The 21,189-nt window shown below is 45.7% G+C and overlaps 1 protein-coding gene across 1 annotated transcript in view; it reads left to right on the forward strand.

Annotated features, from left to right (window-relative positions):
• Nucleotides 1-21,189, forward strand: part of UBAC1 (UBA domain containing 1) — a 56,654-nt gene that overhangs the window by 4,296 nt on the left and 31,169 nt on the right. Inside the window, exons 2-5 of the mRNA XM_077468052.1 lie at nt 18,591-18,711; nt 18,914-18,987; nt 20,214-20,321; nt 21,008-21,110. Coding sequence (XP_077324178.1) covers nt 18,591-18,711; nt 18,914-18,987; nt 20,214-20,321; nt 21,008-21,110 — 406 coding nt within the window. The remainder of the gene's footprint in view (nt 1-18,590; nt 18,712-18,913; nt 18,988-20,213; nt 20,322-21,007; nt 21,111-21,189) is intronic.

A 21,189-nucleotide genomic window follows, 5' to 3' on the forward strand; every position in this document is an offset into this window, starting at 1 on the left:
ACTGGCTGCGGTGGAGTTGTATTCCTTACAATTCCTCTTCCCGTGTACAGAGCTCTCCAATGCCTCATCCCGTGTACGGGGGCTCCCCAATGCCTCTTCCGTGTACGGGGCTCCCAATGCCTTCTTCCGTGTACGGGGCTCCCCAATGCCCTCTTCCGTGTACAGGGCTCCCCAATGCCTCTTCCGTGTACGGGGGGCTCCCCAATGCCTCTTCCGTGTACGGGGCTCCCCAATGCCTCTTCCGTGTACGGGGGCTCCCCAATGCCTCTTTCCGTGTACGGGGCTCCCCGAATGCCTCTTCCGTGTACGGGGCTCCCGAATGCTCTTCCGTGTACAGGGGCTCCCCAATGGCTCTTCCGTGTACGGGGGGCTCCCCAATGGCTCTTCCGTGTACGGGGGCTCCCAATGGCTCTTCCGTGTACGGGGGCTCCCAAATGGCTCTTCCGTGTACGGGGGGGCTCCCCAATGGCTCTTCCGTGTACGGGGGGCTCCCCAATGGCTCTTCCGTGTACGGGGGGCTCCCCAATGGCTCTCCGTGTACGGGGCTCCCCAATGGCTCTTCCGTGTACGGGGCTCCCCAATGGCTCTTCCGTGTACGGGGGCTCCCCAATGGCTCTTCCGTGTATGGGGCTCCCCAATGGCTCTTCCGTGTACGGGGCTCCCCAATGGCTCTTCCGTGTACGGGGGGCTCCCCGATGGCCTCTTCCGTGTACGGGGGGCTCCCCGATGGCTCTTCCGTGTACGGGGGGGCTCCCCGATGGCTCTTCCGTGTACGGGGGGGCTCCCCGATGGCTCTTCAGCCTCTTCCTTGCACGGGGCTCCCCAATGGCTCTTCCGTGTACAGGGCTCCCCGCTTGGTTTCGTCCTCCCCTTATAGATCCGAATTGTCCTCACCCCACAGAGAATGACCTAAAGTCGCCTTTACTTAGAACTATTCCAGTCTTGCTGTGTAGGCTGTACACGGCGCGGAGCACATATGTGTGTATAGAGATTAGTAGAATGATAGATTATTGTAAATCGAGATTATAGAGCTGCACGATTAATCATTACAAAATCGCAATCTCGATTCACCCCCCCTCATGATTTTAAAGCGGAGGTCCGCCCACCGCTACAAAAATGAAAAGCCGGCACATACTGCAGTTACTGACCTTTAATATTCGGACACTTACCTGTCCCGGAGTCCAGCGATGTCGGCAGCGCAGCTGATGTTTCCATCAGCTGTCGGGTGCATGTCGCCGCCGCCATTGGCGGGTAAGGAAACCCAGTAGTGTAGCCTTACAGCTTCACACCGGGAACCCTACTGCACATGCACGAGGCGAGGCTCCTCCCTCCTACTGGCCTGGCCACAGGGAGAGGAGGGGGGGAGCCCCAGCTGTGATGTCAATAGGCTCCCGGAAGTGGGGAAAGCATACCTGTGAAAGACGGATATCCTGTCCCCCCTCCCACCCTCGCAAAGTGCCAATTGTGGCCCCGGAGGGGGGGAGGAGTACAAGGAGGGGAAGTTCCACTTTTAGGTCATTTCCACCATTCATGTGAACAGAGCAGTTCTGCTCACAGCTGTCAAAAAAAAAAAAAAAGCAGCAGCCAGCAATGTTTATCAACAACATTGGTTGAAAGATAGAAAGAAAGAAACAAACAAACAAACATTGTATCCTTTCGGTTCTTTTAGGATCGGTTCACACAGGAGGCGGCACGATGCGGCACGACTTGCCGCGCCGCGACCTGACAAGTCGCCCCCGTTCTGTACTACGGAACCGTTCTAAGAGGAGCGACTCGAGTCGCTCCGACTTAGAAAAAAGGTTCCTGTACTACTTTTGGGCGACCTCGGGCGACTTCCATTGACTTCTATACAGAAGTCATTTGCAAGTCGCCGCTGAGGTCGCGGCGCGGCAAGTCGTGTCGCCCGCTGTGTGAACCAAGCCTTAGACATGAAAGGAATGAGTTCTGGTCTGTAAATTAGGTCAGTTTAACCCTTTCATGACTAAGCCTATTTTTGTCATTTGGTGTTTACAAGTTAAAATCCATATTTTTTGCTAGACAATTACTTGGAACCCCCAAACATTATATATATATATATATATATATATATATTTTTTAGCAGAGACTCTAGAGAATAAAATGGCGATTGTTGCAATATTTTATGTCGCACGGTATTTGCGCAGCGGTGTTTTAAACGCAACTTTTTGGGAAAAGGGACACTTTCATGAATTAAAACAAAAAATAAAACAGTAAAATTAGCCCAATATTTTTGCATAATGTGAAGATAATGTTACGCCGAGTAAATAGATACCAAACATGTCACACTTTATAATTGCACGCACTCATGGATTGACCAAAAGTACAGTACCTAAAAATCTCAATAGGCGACGCTTTAATTTTTTTTTTTTTTTTTTTTTTTTTTTTTTTACGGTTACCAGGTTAGCGTTGCAGAGGGGGGTCTAGTGCTAGAATTATTGCTCTCGCTCTGACGATCGCGACGATACCTCACGTGTGTGATTTGAACATCGTTTACATATGTGGGCGCCACTTCCGTATGCGTTTTCTTTGTTTCGCGAGCTTGCGGGGACGGCGGACGCTTTAAAAATTTTTTTACATCTTTTTTATTTATTTGAAAATGAATAAATTGTTTTTTAAAAAATAAATAAAAATTTGATCACTTTTATTGCTGTCACAAGGAATCTAAACATCCCTTGTGACAGTAATAGGTGGTGACAGGTACTCTTTATGGAGGGATGGGGGTGTCTAAAAGACCCCCCACCCCTCCTTTACACTTCAATGTATTCAGATCGCCGAAAACGGCGATTCTGAATACCGGATATTTTTTTTAAAACCAGCGCCATTGGCAGCCGAGTAAACAGGAAGTGATGTCATCACGTCGCTTCCGTGTTTACTATGAGGATACTGGAACAAAGCCGATTACGGCTTCATTCCAGTTCCTCCCCAGCAGCCGGAGACATCGCAGCGTGAATCGGTGCTCCTGATCAAGCGGGAGCACCAGTAACAGCGGCGGGAGGGGGGACGTCCCCTCCCGCTCCTCTGGCATAACAGCCGAGCGGCTTTTAGCCGCTTCGGTTGTCATGGTTGGAAAGCCAATCGCCCGCTGAAAAAAACTGTACCGGGATGATGCCTGCAGGTGCGGGCATCATCCCGGTATACCCCCCGGAAGCCGCGTACGCTCGGGGGGAAGGGGTTAACCACTTGGACCCGTTTCACACTGAGGCGGTTTTTAGGCGTTTTATCTCTAAAAATGGCCTCTGAAAAAACGCCTCCCATTCATTGCAGTGTCTTTTCACACTCAGGCGGTGCGTTTTGCGGGACGTTACGAAAAAGTCCTGCAAGCGGCATCTTTTGGGGTGGGTTGGGAGCGCTGTAAATAGCGATCCCAAAACGCCCCTGCCCATTGCAATGAATGGGCAGCGCTTTGAAAGCGCTTTTGGAAGCGCCGCAAAACGCAACTTTTTACCTTATTTTTAAGCTAAAAAAACGCCCACGCTAGTGGCCGAAAGGTGCCACTAAAACAGCACTAAAGTGCCACCAAGGCCTTAGCGCCAACGGCGCAGGCATTCCAACGTGAAAGGGGTCTTAAAGCGGTTGTATACCACTACCGCTTTGTGATTTTTACCTATAGGTAAGCCTATAATAAGGTTCACCTGTAGGTAAAATAATATCTCCTAAATGTACGCGGTTTAGGAGATATTCGCCCTGCATGCAGCGGATTTGCTCTGAAAGTCCGGCGTATTGTGCTGGAACCGAGGGCTCCCCTGCACATGCGTTAGAGTGACATCATCGCGGCTCCAGCCACTCACACCGCCGGAGCCCGCAAACCCAGAAGAAAAACCAGAGGGACATGTCAGCCCCCCTCAGCGTTGACTGGGCGCCACTGCGGGGGGCTTGTTCTCAGGTAAATATTTCATAATGTGTTAGTATGCCATTGTCTTATAGGTGTGTTTTTTTTTTTTTTTTCCCAGCGGTTTAATACCGCTCTTAAGGCTGCTTTCACACGGAAAGCACTGGCTGTTAGCTGTAAAGTGAAGCTTGTTTTAGCAGAACTTTACCGCTGATTTTCAACCATTAGCGAGGTGCTTTTAACCCCAAAAAAGGGGTTAAAAACTCCCGCTGCGCTTCCGAAGTGCTTTTCTGGCGTTTCGGAAGCGCTTCCCATTTATTGCAATGGCCAGGGGCGTTTTGGGAGCCCTGTATACAGCACTCCCAAACCGCCCCAAAGATGCTGCTTGCAGGACTTTTTCTGAACATCCCGCAAGCGCACCGCCCAGGTGTGAAAGCACTCATTGTAATGAATGGGAGGCAGATTTCAGGCACTTCACAGGCACCATTTCTAGCGCTAAAATGCCCGAAAACTCAGTATGCGAGGGTCCTAAAGACTAAGCCTTTTTCTGACAATTGTTGCTTACAAGTTAAAATCAGTATTAACGTATTCTCTAGACCCAAGAGAATAAATTTGTGCAGTTGTCTTTTTAAACTTTATTTTGGATCAGAATACACTCCAATGATATGGCTGGGGGGGGGGGGGGGGGACTACACAGTAAAGTTAGCCCAATTTTTTTGTGTAATGTGAAAGATGATGTTACACCGAGAATTGTAATCTTTATTCTGAGCAAAAAAATTGTGATACTTATTTTATCCTGTTTTAAGAGATTAGCAGAATTCTCAATTATCGTTTAGAGATTAGGATTCTAGATTATCGTAGATATGGAGATTAGTAGGATTCTAAATTATCATAATATAGAGATTAGTAGGATTCTAGATTATCGTAGATATAGAGATTAGTAGGATTCTAGATTATCGTAGATATAGAGATTAGTAGGATTCTAGATTATCATAATATAGAGATTACTAGGATTCTAAATTATCATAATATAGAGATTAGTAGGATTCTAGATTAGCGTAGATATAGAGATTAGTAGGATCCTAGATTATCGTAGATATAGAGATTAGTAGGATCCTAGATTATCGTAATATAGAGATTAGTAGGATTCTAGATTATCATAATATAGAGATTAGTAGGATTCTAAATTATCGCAGATATAGAGATTAGTAGGATTCTAGACTATCGCAGATATAGAGATTAGTAGGATCCTAGACTATCGTAGATATAGAGATTAGTAGGATTCTAGATTATCGTAGATATAGGGATTAGTAGGATTCTAAATGATCATAATATAGAGATTAGTAGGATTCTAGATTATCATAATATAGAGATTACTAGGATTCTAAATTATCATAATATAGAGATTAGTAGGATTCTAGATTAGCGTAGATATAGAGATTAGTAGGGTCCTAGATTATCGTAATATAGAGATTACTAGGATTCTAGATTATCATAATATAGAGATTAGTAGGATTCTAGATTATCGTAGATATAGAGATTAGTAGGATTCTAGATTATCGTAGATATAGAGATTAGTAGGATCCTAGATTATCGTAGATATAGAGATTAGTAGGATCCTAGATTATCGTAGATATAGAGATTAGTAGGATCCTAGATTATCGTAGATATAGAGATTAGTAGGATCCTAGATTATCGTAATATAGAGATTAGTAGGATTCTAGATTATCGTAATATAGAGATTAGTAGGATTCTAGATTATCATAATATAGAGATTAGTAGGATTCTAAATTATCGCAGATATAGAGATTAGTAGGATTCTAGACTATCGCAGATATAGAGATTAGTAGGATTCTAGACTATCGTAGATATAGAGATTAGTAGGATTCTAGATTATCGTAGATATAGGGATTAGTAGGATTCTAAATTATCATAATATAGAGATTAGTAGGATTCTAGATTAGCGTAGATATAGAGATTAGTAGGATTCTAGATTATCGTAGATATAGAGATTAGTAGAATTTGTTGGTCGCTTGCTTAGGTAATCTGGTCCTCTGCAAGATGTCCTCCTTTGTTGTGTAAGAGGTTGATGTGACCCACTAACGTTTCGGGGGAGGGTGCTTCCATTAGGTGGGGTCATTGGAGGTTTTGTGGGGGTAGAATATGTCTGTTGTAGCATCTAAAGGCAAAACTTTTTTTTAGTTTTGAATAGAGTGGAGAGGGATTAGAACACTTGTCAGTTTTTATTGCTTTCTGTGCCCCGTTCGGCTTCATGTCGGCACATGCCGATGCGCAACGGCCGTTTTCGTATTCACAAAGCATTTGCGCCTGTAACAGCGCAATTCCCCATTTACTATTAGCATGCCGGCGCACGGGCGGCCACGATCAGTGCACCGCTAATTGACCTGGCGCACGCATTCTTCAACTCAGAATTAAAAGAAGCTGGAAGTGCCAATATTATGGGGGTGATGTGGGGCGATGTGAGGAAGTATAGATATAACTGTCCAAGTAACAAATATGCCCAAAATAGAACGGAAAAGTAACTTTCTCTGAGCAAGCTTGCTGCACCTGCAAATACACTTGGAACTGCGCTAGGGCAATTTATGCACTGCGCATGTGTAAGCGGTATTTGCACACGTTCAAGTGCTCTGGTTCACTGCGTCGGAAAAATCTTAGTAAATGTCAAGCTGCGTAGATTCATTTGCATAAGTTGAGCAGGCGCACCTCTCAAATTGACTTATTTTTTTTGTTGCGCTGGTTCACTTCTATGGGTTTTTTTAAGGCTATCTGCACACAGGTCATGTTAGCATTAAGAAGAAAAAAATAATTATGAAATAAAATATGCGTGGGGGGTCCCCCGAAAAATCCATACCAGACCCTTATCCGAGCAAGCAACCTGGCAGGCCACAGGAAAAGAGGTGGGGATGAGAGAGTGCCCCCCCCCCTCCTGAACCGTACCAGGCCACATGCCCTCAACATTGGGAGGATGCTTTGGGGTCCCCCCCCGAAGCACCTTGTCCCCATGTTGATGAGGACAAGGGACTCATCCCCACAACCCTGGCCAGTGGTTGAGGGGGTCTGCGGGCAGGGGGCTTATCGGAATCTCCCCAGATAAATGGTAACCTATCATTTGTCGGCCATTATTGGCACCATTAGCACAGGAAAAGCTCAAGAAAAAGTGCATTCCTCTCTCTCTGGAATTCTGCCTTGTTCTCGGTCGGTGATTTAAACTGTAATGTTGAGAAATTGAGACAACTTTGGCTAATTTGGGGGGACGTTGGTAGCCGTAGAGATCCCACATCAGCTGCTGTCTGAGTATTCAGCCACTATGTTTTTATTTTTTATTTTTTTCCTCTTAGCAAGTGCTGAGGCTGTCTGCTAGAGCTGCACAATTAATCGTTAAATCGTGATCTCAATTCAACCCCCCCCCCCCCCCCCCCCCCCCCCCCCCGACGATCTCTATTGCAGAGTTTGCCGATTCTTTCATATAACAAGTGGAGAGACTTCTCTGCTCACTCAGCTGTCAAAAAAAAAAAAAACATCCAGGCAGTCTGCCAAGTTTTAAACCTGAAACATTGTAACTAATGCCGGCCATACACGGTTTGAATTTCGAAAGAATTTTCTTTCAAAAATCGTATCTAACAATTTTCATATGAATTTCGCACCATTAGTGGGCTGCAGCAACAGCCGATTTTTTTTTTTTTTTTTATTTCATTGCGGAAATCAAATTTGAGGAATCGAACATGTTGGAAATTTTTTGAAAAACGATTTTCTAATCAATAATGGGAGAATCGAGCAAGAAATGTAATAAAAAAGAAAATTTACAGAGAGAAAAGAAGATTCCCGGCCATGAAAATTATTTTCTGCAGCAGCATGAGGTGAAATTGAAGGCTTGGTCAGCCGATTTTCGAAAATCAATGGTGGCGCCATCGGATCACAAAAAATAAATAAAAAAAAAACTAAATTTCTGATTTTGAAAAGAAAATTTGTTCGAAATTCGAACGTGTATGGCCTGCCTAACTCTTCCTTCTTAGATCAAAGGCATAAACTTATGTTTGAAAAAAAAAAATCCAGGCAGTCTGCCAAGTTTTTAAACAATGTGTAGATGCAGGAAGATTAACCACTTAAAGCGGGAGTCCACCGGGACTCCGCGTTTTTTTTTTTTTTTTTTTAAAAGCCAGCAGTTACAAATACTGCAGCTGCTGACTTTTAAAATAGTGACACTTACCTGTCCAGCGCGCCCGCGATGTCGGCACCCGAAGCCGATCTGTAGATCGTATCTCGGGTGCTGCCGCCGCCATCTTGGGTATGGGAATCAGGAAGTGGAGCCTTTCGGCTTCATTTCCCGGTTCCCTACTGTGCATTGCGCGAGTCGCGCTGCGCAATGAGGACGGTCCCCGCTGCCTCTGGGATCTGTGTGTTTTCCCAGCAGGCAGCGGGGCACTTGCGGGAAGGGGCGGGCACTTGCGGAAAGGGGCTTAATATACGCCCCTTTCGGCAGAGAGCTATCCCGGAAGTGGGTACAGCTACCTGTACTGTACAGGTATCTGCACCCCCCTCCCCCCTGAAAGGTGCCAATTGTGGCGCCGGAGGGGGGGAGGGTTCCGATGAGCGGAAGGTCCACTTTAGGGTGGACCTCCACTTTAAAGTCTAAATGTTTTTCTGACACTTGTTTTCTTAAAGGGATTGTAAAGTAAAAATTAAAATAAATAAATAACAAACACGTTATACTTACCTCCACTGTGCAGCTCGTTTTGCACAGAGTGGCCCCCGAACCTGCTCTTCTGGGGTCCCTCGGCGGCTGTCTCGGCTTCCTCCCGCAGGTACTTCTCACCTTCATGCGAGTTCCCTCGCATGGTGAGAAGCACCCGCGGGCGCGCTCCCGTGATACAGCCGGCGGCTATAGCCGCTCGCTGTATCACATGGCCCCTCCCCCCCCCAGGTGCGCGATTCGTCATTGGATGTGATTGACAGCAGCACGAGCCAATGGCTGCGCTGCTTTCAATCCATCCACTCCAGCCAATCAGTGGCCAGGCTGAGCAGCGAAGACGGCGGCGGGGGCGAGCGCAGGACTTTGGAGGGGTCAGGTAAGTAAAACTGGGGGGGGGCAGTGTGAGATGTGTGAGGCAGTGGGGGGGGGCAGTGTGAGATGTTTTTTCACCTTAATGCATAGAATGCATTAAGGTGAAAAAACATTTACCTTTACAACCCCTTTAAGTCAAAATCAATATTTTTTGCTAGAAAATTACTTGGAACCTCCAAACATTATATTATATATATTTTAGCAGAGACCCTAGGGAATAAAATGTCAATTGATGTAATATTTTATGTCACAATGTATTTGCCCAGCGGTCTTTCAAACGCAATTTTTTGGAAAAAAAATACACTTCAATAAATAAAATAAATAAATAAATAAAAAAACAAAACAAAACTAAAGTTATCCCAGTTTTTATTTTTTTATTTTAATGTGAAAGATGATGTTACGCTGCGAGAATTGTGAGAGAATCGTGATCTATCTTCTAAGCAAAAAAATTGTGATTCTCATTTTAGCCAGAATTGTGCATCTCTGTCTGCCCGTCTTTTCTTTGCATCATAGAAGCACATCCTTGCACCGTGAATAGGAATCCAGCCCTCTCCCTTATGTCAGTAATCTGGGAATTCCTCCTCCTGATGGACAGCTATTCCCAAGCTATCGGCTTCTTGCCGTGTCTCACAAAATCCATAGTAGGACGTTTCCTTTGGCCACCAATAGGGCTCTAACCTACAATTCTAGATGTGCCATATTTATCGGGGTATAACACGCACCCCAAGTTTAGGAGGGCATTTTAACCACTTGCCGACCAGCGCACGACGATGTACGTCGACAGACTGGCACGGGCAGGCAAATGGGTGTACATTTACGTCCCTTGAAATTTGCCGCCCTGCCATCGGGGAGCACGCCGCCGGCGGCGCGCTCCCGCGCTGGCCGGGACCTCCGTGAGTCCGGTCGCGGGTCCCGCGGACTCGATCGCCGGGGGCATCCCCGTGATCGTCTCACGGAGCGGCCGAATGGAGAAGTGCCATTGTAAACAACATTTCTCCATTCTGCCTAGCAACTAGTGACCCTGATCTCTGCTCCATGTGATTGGAGCAGAGATCAGTGTTCACTAAATGAAAGCCCAGCCCCCCCACAGTTAGGAACACATCCCTAGGAACACTTAACCCCTACACTGCCACCCACTGGTTAACCCCTTCACTGCCAGTGTCATTTACACAGGAATCACTGCATTTATATAGCAGTGATTAGTGTATAAATGACAATGGTCCCAAAAATGTGTCAAAAATGTCCGATGGGTCCCCCACAATGTCGCAGTCACAATAAAAATCGCTGATCGCCGCCATTACTAGTAAAAAAATAATAATAAAAAATTATTAATAAAAATGCTATAAAACTATCCCTATTTTGTAAACGCTATAACTTTTGCGCAAACCAATCAATAATCGCTTATTGCGATTTTTTTTTTTACCAAAAATATGTAGAAGAATACGTATCGGCCTAAACTGAGGGAAAAAAACGTTTTTTTATATATTTTTGGGGGATATTTATTATAACAAAAAGTAAAAAATAATGCGTTTTTTTTTCAAAATTGTCGCTCTATTTTTGTTTATAGCGCAAAAAATAAAAACCGCAGGGGTGATCAAATACCACCAAAAGAAAGCTCTATTTGTGGGAAAAAAAGGACGTCAATTTTGTTCGGGAGCCACATCGCACGACCGCGCAATTGTCAGTTAAAGCTACGCAGTGCCGAATCGCAAAAAGTGGTCTGGTCTTTGACCAGCAAATTGGTCCGGTCTGCAAGTGGTTAAGGAAAAAAGTTTTAGGAGGGAAGTTTAAGGGAAAAAAAACTTACATTTAAATGCCCGTCAATGCAGCCTTATCAGTGTCCATCTGCAGCCTTGTCCATAATTGCAGAATGATCAGTGTCGTTTCCAGCTCGCCCAGCGCCGTTTTCAGCCTTGCCCAGGTTTAAATATCCCGCCGCTGAGACAGACCATGCGAGCGGCGCCGAAAAAGACCGAGCTGTCTGCTCGGCTCCGCTCGTAGTCCCGCCTCCCTGCTGTTTCTGGAGCAAGCGCTGCCGAAAAAGACCGAGCCGACTCTACTGTGTATTCGGCTTGGCTCGGCTCGCAGTCCCGCCCAGTATGGGCGGACATGTCGCAGGTCCTGTCATATTTGCCACCTCTGCAGTTGGTTTTGCTCAGAGCGGCCTGGATCTTCCTCTTCTCTGATCCCTCTTTGCTTACTATGGGGGCACTGGAGACTAGTCACAGCTCTGTGTGTCCATTCCCCCGACCCGGGTCCCACCCCCTCTCTCCCCTGATTGGCTGACTGACTTTGAGAGCCGCTGGAGCCAATGGCGCTGCTGCTGTGTCTCAGCCAATTGGGAGGAGTGTTCTGGATGGCTTACACATTGCGTGGACATCGCTGGAGAGAGATGGGGCTCAGGTAAGTAACTAGGGGGTGCTCGGGAGGCTGCTACACACACGGTTTTATATTATCTTAATGCATAAAATGCTTTATGATAAAAAAAAAAAAAAAACATTCTGCCTTTACAACTCCTTTTAAGTTGGGAAACATTAAAGCGGGAGTCCGCCGGGACTCCGCGTTTTTTTTTTTTTTTTTTTTTAAAAGCCAGCAGCTACAAATACTGCAGCTGCTGACTTTTAAAATAAGGACACTTACCTGTCCAGCGCGCCCACGATGTCGGCACCCGAAGCCGACCTCTCGATCGTCACTCGGGTGCTGCCGCCGCCATCTTGGGTATGGGAATCAGGAAATGGAGCCTTTCGGCTTCATTTCCCGGTTCCCTACTGCGCATGTGCGAGTCGCGCTGCGCAATAAGGATGGACCCCGCTGTCTCTGGGATCTGTGTGTTTCCCAGCAGGCAGCGGGGCACTTGCGGAAGGGGGCGGGCACTTGCGTAAAGGGGCGTAATCTACGCCCCTTTCCGCAGAGAGCTATCTCGGAAGTGGGTGCAGTTACCTGGATTATCCAGGTAACTGCACCCCCCTCCCCCCTGAAAGGTGCCAATTGTGGCGCCGGAGGGGGGGAGGATTCCGATGAGCGGAAGGTCCATTTTAGGGTGGACCTCCGCTTTTAAAATGAACCCTTGCAGTGGGGCTGTGCCTACTCTGCCAAGGCTAACTGCTCATTTTGTCTAGGGGAGATGAGAAATGCCTTTACCTATCCGATCCGGCGCTCCCCCAGAGTATGGCGCTCCCCCAGAGTATGGCGCTCCCCCACGCTCTGGTGGTGAACTGCCCCTTGACATTATGTCCAGGGCAGGGATTTGGAACCTAGCTTGGTTTTGATGACATCAGGACCCTAGACCACTGGAGCATGGTGGAAAAGACACTGGGGGGAACAGTCAAGCAGCCCAGAGGGTTGAGTAAGTAAACCTTATTTTCTGTGTTCTCTAGACCTACATGAGCAATTAACCCTTGCAGGGAACAGCTGGACTGCAAGGAATCATTCTATATGTTTCCCAAAGTTGGGCTTTAAAATCAGGCCGTAAGTAGTCTGAGGTCATTACTACTTAAGTTTACTCAGCATTTGAGCGTGCATGAATGGGCACTGTAAGCATGCATTCATTTATCGCTTGCTGGTCAAAGTGCACCCACTTGTGTTACAAAAATCTTAAGTCTCTGCCTCTCTTTTCAGTATTGGGTTTCAGATTATTGTTGTGTTTCGAGACACCTGAGCCATCTCATTGGATACAGAGCTGTGTCTTGGCCTCTAAGGTTTTTCTGAAGGTGGCGTTCATGCTGACCACAATATGCAATTTATTTATTTTTTAAATCCTAGTTCCTTTATGTTTTGAATAAGTCTATTTCATGCAGTTTTGCCACCCAGTACAGATTGATGTTTGCAGCAAAAAGGTTGTTTACTCTCCCGCAGTGTTTGAGTGTATAATCCAACACACTGCCATAGATAAAAATCAGTAGAATGGGCAGTTGCTTTGTACTGGGGGTGCAACGGATCGTCGCCAATCCGTGATCCGAATGGGTCACCCCGTTCGGATCGGCACACCCCCGCGATCCGTGGAGCGCTCCGCTGATCGCGTGGCTTTGGAAAGGCCCGCGGCTTCGGCCTAGCTCCGGAGCGGCGGCCATCTTGGTACACCCGGCGCCCGCTGTCTCGTCAGGAAGTGATGTTTCGTCGCCACCATCTTGCTACACCCCACGCTCCTGCACAGTAATGATACAGTGAGAAGGGGGCAAGCGGACATCTTGTTACACTCACTGGAGTTTTAGATTTCACAGTTATTTCCAACACAAAACGGAGCTTATATGCTTAAATACAGTATTTGTAAATCCGACGGACTGTTTAGGTGTTAAATTTTAAAAGCAGCAGCAAACCTGCTGACCTTACATGGTTGCTAATGTGACAGAACACCTCTGATTTTCACATTTTAACATTTAGTTACTAAATGTTAAAAATGTGAAAATCAGAGAATTTTTTTTCTTAGCTGATCCGATCCGTGACTCTGATCCGAGGAACGATCCGATCCATGAGTTTTTTGATCCGTTGCACTTGTACATTGTAAAATCTGCTTATATGATGAGCAAAAGCATGATTCATTCACTGTTTCACACCTGCTACAGATTTTTATATATATATATATATACATTATACAAATCTCCATCCCTTATAGTGACACTCTGTCAGCCACCTATAAAAAACCTATTGCAGCCTCCCTGTAAAGGCAAAGCATTTATACTTGGCTGCCCGGCGGTGACCTGCGCCTCCAATGTTTGCTCAGTTCCAGCACTGCAGCCTCTGTTGGACCCTCTAGCATTTTAACCTTTCTGTCTTCTAGTCAATATGTTACTGCTGTGTCCTATAGTGATGTAGGGGCTACAGGACAGAACCACGGTAAGCAGGCATATGGCACTTCTGGAGGTATTGCATGCTGAGGAGTGCGATGGAGGCTGCAGCACTGGAGTAGGGAGTACACTACCTCATAGAGCTGCACGATTCTGGCCAAAATGAGAATCGCAATTTTTTTTGCTCAGAATAAAAAGATCACAATTCTCACGGCATAAAATCTTTCACATTAAAAAAAAAAAAATTGGGCTAACGTTACTGGTTATTTATTGTATTTTATTTTTTTTATTCATTTAAAGTGCAATTTTTTTTTCCAAAAAAGGTTTTAGGGTGGCACAGTGGTGTAGTGGTTAGCACTCTCGCCTAGCAGTAAAAATGGTCGCTGGTTTGAATCCCAACCACGACACGACCTACCTGGAGTTTGCATGTTCTCCCTGTGCCTGCGTGGGTTTCCTCCGGGTACTCCGGTTTCCTCCCACACTCCAAACACACGCTGGCTTCAAACTAATTGGCTTCTGTCCAAAATTGGCCCTAGTGTATGAATATGGGTTGGGGACCTTGTATTGTGGGCTCCATGGGGACTGATGTGAGTGTGCGATGCATGTATGTGTAAACTGATGGCACTATATGGGTACCTTTAAATAATAATATACTAGATGAGCATCTTAATGAGATGCAATGTACAGGGATAGGGATAATTGTAGACCCTCACACTCACTCAGGTTGAACTGAATGGACTTTTGTTTTGTTTTTTTTGTTTTTTTTCCTTTCTTTTGATGGCTGTCCTGTCTGCTTAAGCAGAGCAGAGAGAACTCTCTGCATAGAAAGAATCGGGAAATACTTTGTCAAGATCGCAAGGGGGAAAAAAATTGTGATAACGATTCTTAACGATTAATCGTGCAGCTATACTACCTCATACAGCTGCAGTTGGATTTTTGCATGCAAACGGGGGGGTCTAATAATTGTAACTTTTGTCAAAATTATCAGTAGCAACATATGTTTTATTTTTTTTTTAAAGCCTTTAAATCTGCAGTATATGAGCCCGGTTGGCTGTCGCACTCTTCTCAATCGTCTCAAACCACAAGCTTTCTCAGCCTACAGGAAGGAGCTCTACACACTTTTATACACAGCCATACTTAATAATTCATTTTTAGATGCCCGAGTGCGGTAACGTCATATGACGATGCAGTGTTTCTATTCCATTGATGGCCTGGATTTGTATGAGGTGTAGCATTACTGTGATGGTAGTCATTTTTCAGGGCTGACATTCGCAGGACTGGTGGATAAAACGGAGAGCATCCCGGGAGCAGTTCTTAGGGGCTGACATCATTGTTTGGCACTCGCCGAAGATATTTGTGTTACAGAATATTCTACTGTAATGTATGAGACCTCAGGGGAATTAGAAAAGAACTGCAGTGAGCGCTAATAGAACCACTGATGGCTCTTTACGAGAGCTCGGTCCTCTTTTCTCACATTTTACTTTAAACGAAAAAAGGTGTACACCTTTATTGGAAAGCAAAATGTCTCTTTTCAAAAAAACCTTTACTATTGAAGCCTAAATAAAACTGCAATCTATAATTCTTAAAGGGGTTGTAAAGGTTAGTTTTTTATTTTCTAAATAGGTTCCTTTTAAGCTAGTGCATTGTTGGTTCACTTACCTTTTCCTTTGATTTCACTTTTTAAATGTTTTTTTTCTTTGTCTGAATTTCTCACTTCCTGTTCCTCCTCAGTAAGCTGTTCTGGCTGACTAAACACGGCTTGGATGATGGTGTGAAGTTTACTGAGGAGAAACAGGAAGTAAGAAATTCAGACAAAGAAAAAAAAAATTTAGAAGGGAAATCAAAGGAAAAGGTACGTGAACCAACAATGCACTAGCTTAAAGGAACCTATTTAGAAAATAAAAAACGAAGCTTTACAACCCCTTTAAGTTTGTATGTTAAGGGACACAGGATGAAGTAATTCGGGTACATTGGGTTATACTGCTGCCTTAAGGAGACTGGACATAGGCAAACAAAGCTGTAAGGGCAGCCTAGAATAACTCCTTCCACTCCCATCATGCTTCCATTTTTTGCGGGTGTCCAAGGAGAATGGATGTCTTCTCCTCCTTTCCTTGACCTTTTATCATGATTATTTTTCTTCTAGTGAGCCCTTTTGCTTGCTTCAATTGCCATGGAAGCCGTACCCAGGCCCCACTAAGAGGAAGAAGCATGGCTGGGCTGTAATGGGTCCTTGAATACTGGACTTTGCTAAAGTCACCCTCCTAGACACATTTGTAAACACGTGAGCCAGCGTCATGGAGCTTTACAGGTCCAGGGATTCAGTGCATTCGTCTGGTGGATTTCTGTTCCTAAAGACTCTTTAGGAATGTGCCCACTGGAGGGGCGAAGACTAGTGGAAGCAGCATGTTCCCAGAATCTTTCCTCTTTATACCCTGTGTGTTGGTGTTGGAACCACAGGGCCTCTCAAGAACTCGGCTGCAGTGAGTTTGGTCTTCTTGTGTGCAGGGAGCCTGATGGTTCTTTCATGGCTCTGGTTCTTCCCCTAAAGCAGGGATATGCAATTAGCGGACCTGCAGTTGTCGCAGAACTGAAAGTCCCATGAGGCATAGCAAGACTCTGACAGCAACAAACATGAGAGGCTAATTGTATATCCCTGCCCTAAGGGATGAACTTGCAGTGCTTTGGCTGCCACACTATTGGTTCTATGGCCAGTGGTATGAAGGGGAGTTATGCTCTAGAAGCCTGCTGCTGCTGTGTAATTCTTTGACCCTATAACTCCTTCACAGACCTCCTCCCAGGGTTCCCATTGTGCATGTGTGCCATTTTCTGGTGCATGTGTATTGATCTTGTTGCCTTCCCGCCATTTCCCCTGCCAATGTGTACCACCTCCACGATCCTCTGGACGTTCCCCTTGGCTCCCTGTTGCCTTATAGCAGCCTTTCTCAACCTTTTCAACACAGAGGAACCCTTGAAATAGTTCTCCGGTTTCGAGGAACCCCCTGCTAAAAATTAGAAACTTACAACTCATGATACATTAGTGTGATGGTCAGTGGGAAGAATGGTCCTTACACTTGTGGTCATTGGGAAGAATGACCTCCTAAGTGCCAGTTCACACAGGGGCGACTCAGATCCGACTTCAAGTCACCTCAGGTCGCACAACATGTAGAAATCAATGTACGTGAATGAGAGTTGTCTTCATGCACACTACTGAAGTCGCTCCGACTTTAGAAAAGGTTCCTGTACTACTTCAATCCGACTTGTAGGTGACTGGTACCCATTGATTTCAATGGAGGTCGCCTCCAAGTCGGATCTCCGTCTATACAGAGGCCACGCTCAGAGAATTATCAGCTCTCAAAAGGAGTCCCCCCCCCCCCTCATTCTCTGATTGGCCACGGCAAGTCCCCTGGCCTGGGGCGACTTAAAGTAGTGTTGTAAGTCACGTCAAGTCACGTCCAAGTTGCCTCCAAAAGTCATGTTGCCCCTGTGTGAACTGAGCCTTACAGAGAGCTAAAAAGATCAATGGTGTCGGTGGGAACTTATTCGAGAGGCAGAAATTGCCCAATGCTGAAGGAACCCCTACAACCTCTGGAGGAAACCTAGGGTTCCACGGACCCCTGGTTGAGAATCACTGCCTTATAGAGACCTGATCACAGCTTAATGGTAGTGCTGCACTTTTTTTCTACATATTTACTTTATACCTTATATCTGGGTTATAGTGTTCAGCTGCTGCATGCTGTTTTTTTTTTTTTTTTTTTTTTTTTTTTTACCAAGGGCGAATATTACCCCCCCTTTTTTTTTTTTTTTTTTAACAGCTTAATGATGCCCTCTATTGAAGCAATTCTATATGCCCAATTTTACTGCAGACCATTGCAACTTCATATTCTAGCAGTGTGGGACAAGCAGGCCCAGTCTAGACATATTCTTAACCCACAAAACCAGGCTTGCATTGGCCTGGTGGATCACTAGTCCAGCAGAGGAGTCAAGGATATCCTCCCTCCCATTGAACTGAAATGTTCTCATTGATGCCAGCCTGTCAGACTGGTGGTAAGTCCCGGATGCTCTCTCAGTGCAAGGAACTTGGCTTAAGGGGAAGCTCATCTCCTGATCTATATCCAGGAGCCAAGAGCAATTTGGTTATCTATTCACCACTAGAGTTGCGAGGCCATCCAGTTACCTGGTGCTGGAGAAGGGGGAGAAAAGAGCCCTGGTCCAGGAGGGACATGAGAACTAGTGTGTGTGTAGGAGCCCCGTGTGACTGGGCTCTTTTCTTCCCCCTCCTCCAGCACCAGGTAATTTTTGTACAGTTTGCAGTCACTTTGGTTGTCGTTCATATACGCTCCTCTTTTCAGGCGTCTCGTGACAACCCTTCGCCAAGGCTGTCCACCCTCACTCCTGTCCATTCATCCTCCACCAGTCGTCGTCGCCCCACCCCCCCCATATACATTAGTCCCACCACACGACACAGACCTCGCGGTCATCATACCCCCTTTTACACCAATTCTGTACTACATTTATTTGGCCTAATCGCCTCCTACTCTTATTGTCACATGTTCACCTTAGGTGTGCCCGGGTCCGCCTGGTTGCCGCCCCTAATGTGTCACTGTTGAAACAGCCCCTCCAGCAGGTACATGGAGAGGATTCCTGGCCCGCTGTCACATGGAGGGGGCTCTGGTGGCAGGAGGTGGGTGAATAGGGGCAATGTTACATGTTATACCCTAAATATGGGTGTAACGTTCTCCTAAAAGTGAACTTTATTTTAAATTAAAAGTAATCAAGTCCACATAAATGTGGATTGCAGATGGTTATGCTAGTCAGAATTGTCTTTTAATCATTGTCAATAGTTAATAACCGCTTCATACATATTTTTCTTTGGCAGTGTGCACACGGAAGCTTAGAAGATCCCAAGGTCTTAACACATCATAAGCTGGTCCATGCCGCATCGGAGCGAGTCCTGTCTGACACCAAGACCGTTGCAGAAGAAAACCTTCAGGACAGAGGTGATCCACGCGTTGTGAAATGTTCTAAATTCTTGTCAATTGCTATTAAAGTGTAACTAAAGATAAAACACGTGGGGTTTTTAGTGCTCACACAAACAGAACTTTTCTTTTGGTGGTAAATTTTTAAAACCCATTGTTTGCTATAGCTTCTTTATCAGTCGAGGCCAATAGAATGCTAATTTTCCTGTCCTCTCTTTTACAGATGTCCTGCTGTTAGTTAAAAAGCGGGCACCACCTCCGCCACCCAAGATGGCTGATGTTTCCGCAGAGGAAAAGGTGGGTCAGTGTATTTATTTTGCCATTTCTAGAGGATTTTGACCCTGGGGAAAAAAAAAAAATGAAAACTCGCCAACTACAAATATTGTGGCTGCTGACTTTTAATAAAAAAGACACTTACCAGTCAAGGGATCCAGCACTGTCCTCACCCAGACCACTGCTTATAGGTCTGTATGGAGCCGCCATGGAGGAGCCATGCTGACCTGTGACATGTCCCTGGGGGAGGGGTTACGGTACTGAATGTGGGGAGGGAATTATGCTGTCTTAGCCTAAGTGGGAGCGGGTACAAAAGGTAGAGGGTGAGGATCAGAGGAACTTCCCTTTTTAAGGTGAAATTTTGCTTAAGGCTGGGTTCACACCGGAGCGATGCGGGAACGCCGCGAATCCACAGCGTTTTCCCGCATCGCATGCCTCCCGCCGGCAGTTCACACTGCCCTATGCGAACTGCTGGGAGTGTCAGTGAAATGTTAATGACACCCCCAGATCAGTTTGCATATCGCAGTGCGATCTGCAAACTCGGACAGGAATCGGATCGCATGGTGTGAACACCCATGCGATCTGATTCTGCTGCGGACCAAAAAAAGGGTCCCGTGCGAGTTTGCGGCGGGTGCGATGCAAATTCAGCCATACTATCTGTATGGCTGAACTCGCATCGCACAGAGATCGGATGTTATTTGCACTGCAGTGCAGTGCGAATCACATCCGGGTCTCCCAGCCGCAGCGGTGTGAACCCAGCCTTAATGTGAACTGTTTTGAAAAATAGAAAAGAATTGGCAGGGAAACCAGTCATGTTTAGTTAAACCAAAGTGCAGCAATGTTGCTTGCTTTGCTTAGTTTCCCAAGAACTTTACATGGAAAATATATATTTAGAGGCTGTATGTACTTTAATAGTTCTTCCATGGACAACAACATGAGAATAGTCTAAAATTATACTTTTATTACAACAATTAGATAAAACATACACAGTATTGTGCCAAATTAAAGGCTTGAAAAACGCTCTCAATTCCATGGATAATTACAGTGATACCAAAATGCTGATTCTCATGGTCCATTACATGGATTTTATCCATATCATTTCAACAAGTTTTGTGGTAATGTCCACTTCCTCAGGAGTATTTTTAGAGCATAACTTACCTATAAAGAGACCATAACTATCATAATCCTAATAACAATCAGTTTCCTAAGAAAAGCACATTCTGTCATTTTTTTTGTTTTGTTTTTGACAGAGGAAGCAGGAACAGAAAGCACCAGACAAGGACGCCATCGTCAAGGCCACTGCTGGTCTACCTGTTCGCAACGCGGACCGTTCGGTTGCTCATCACAACATGAGAGATGTAAGTGCTTGCTTAGAGTGGAACTCTAATTGCAAACCTTTTTTTCTTGTGTGTGTGTTTACTAGTTAGAACGTGTGCGTGTGTGTGTTTTTTTTTTTTTTTTTTTTTTTTTCAGTACGGTCTGTGTAATTTGTATACTTTCTGCTCTGGTGGCAACAGTGGGAGAAAAAAGCAGGGGGAATCTCCCCAACAGTTAGGCCCCTTTCACACGGGACGGATCAGTAATGATCCGCCCTGTGATGATCCGCTCGCTCAGTGGGGATCGCTCTGTTGTCCCCGCTGAGCCGGCGGCGGACAGGGCGGTCTCCGCACACTGTGCAGGGGCCACCCTGTCAGCTCTCTGCTCTTCTCTATGGGGATCGGATGAGCACGGACCGTCTGTCAGTGTTCATCCGATCCGCTCTGCAGACGGATAGAAAAATAGGATTTTCCTCCGTCTGCAGAATCGGACCATAGCGGAGGCGGACGATAGCGGGGGTCTGCGGATGTTCATCCTCAGACACCCGCTATCCCATAGGGATGAATGTATGTCCGTATTTCATCCGCAAACGGATGGATGAAATACAGACATACTGTCCGCATGTGTGAAAGGGGCCTTAGTTACAGACTGCAAAAATATTATGACAAACCCTCCCTACAGTAGCCAAACCAAAAAATGTTTAATTTTTCATCTTGTTCTTCTACAGTTTCAGACAGAGCTTCGGAAGATTTTGGTATCCCTTATTGAAGTTGCGCAAAAGTTGTTGGCTCTGAACCCTGATGCCGTTGAACTCTTTAAAAAGGCAAATGGTGAGTTGAAGAAGGCAATCCAAATGACAAGTTAGTCGGTCAGTGAACGGCTGATCCTATTGGCTGGGTGTTGGTCAAA

This window comes from Lithobates pipiens, unplaced genomic scaffold (genome assembly GCF_037356315.1).
Source record: "Lithobates pipiens isolate NorthernLeopardFrog02 unplaced genomic scaffold, aLitPip1_a1.2 Scaffold_11, whole genome shotgun sequence".
In the NCBI taxonomy this organism is placed as follows: Eukaryota; Metazoa; Chordata; class Amphibia; order Anura; family Ranidae; genus Lithobates; species Lithobates pipiens.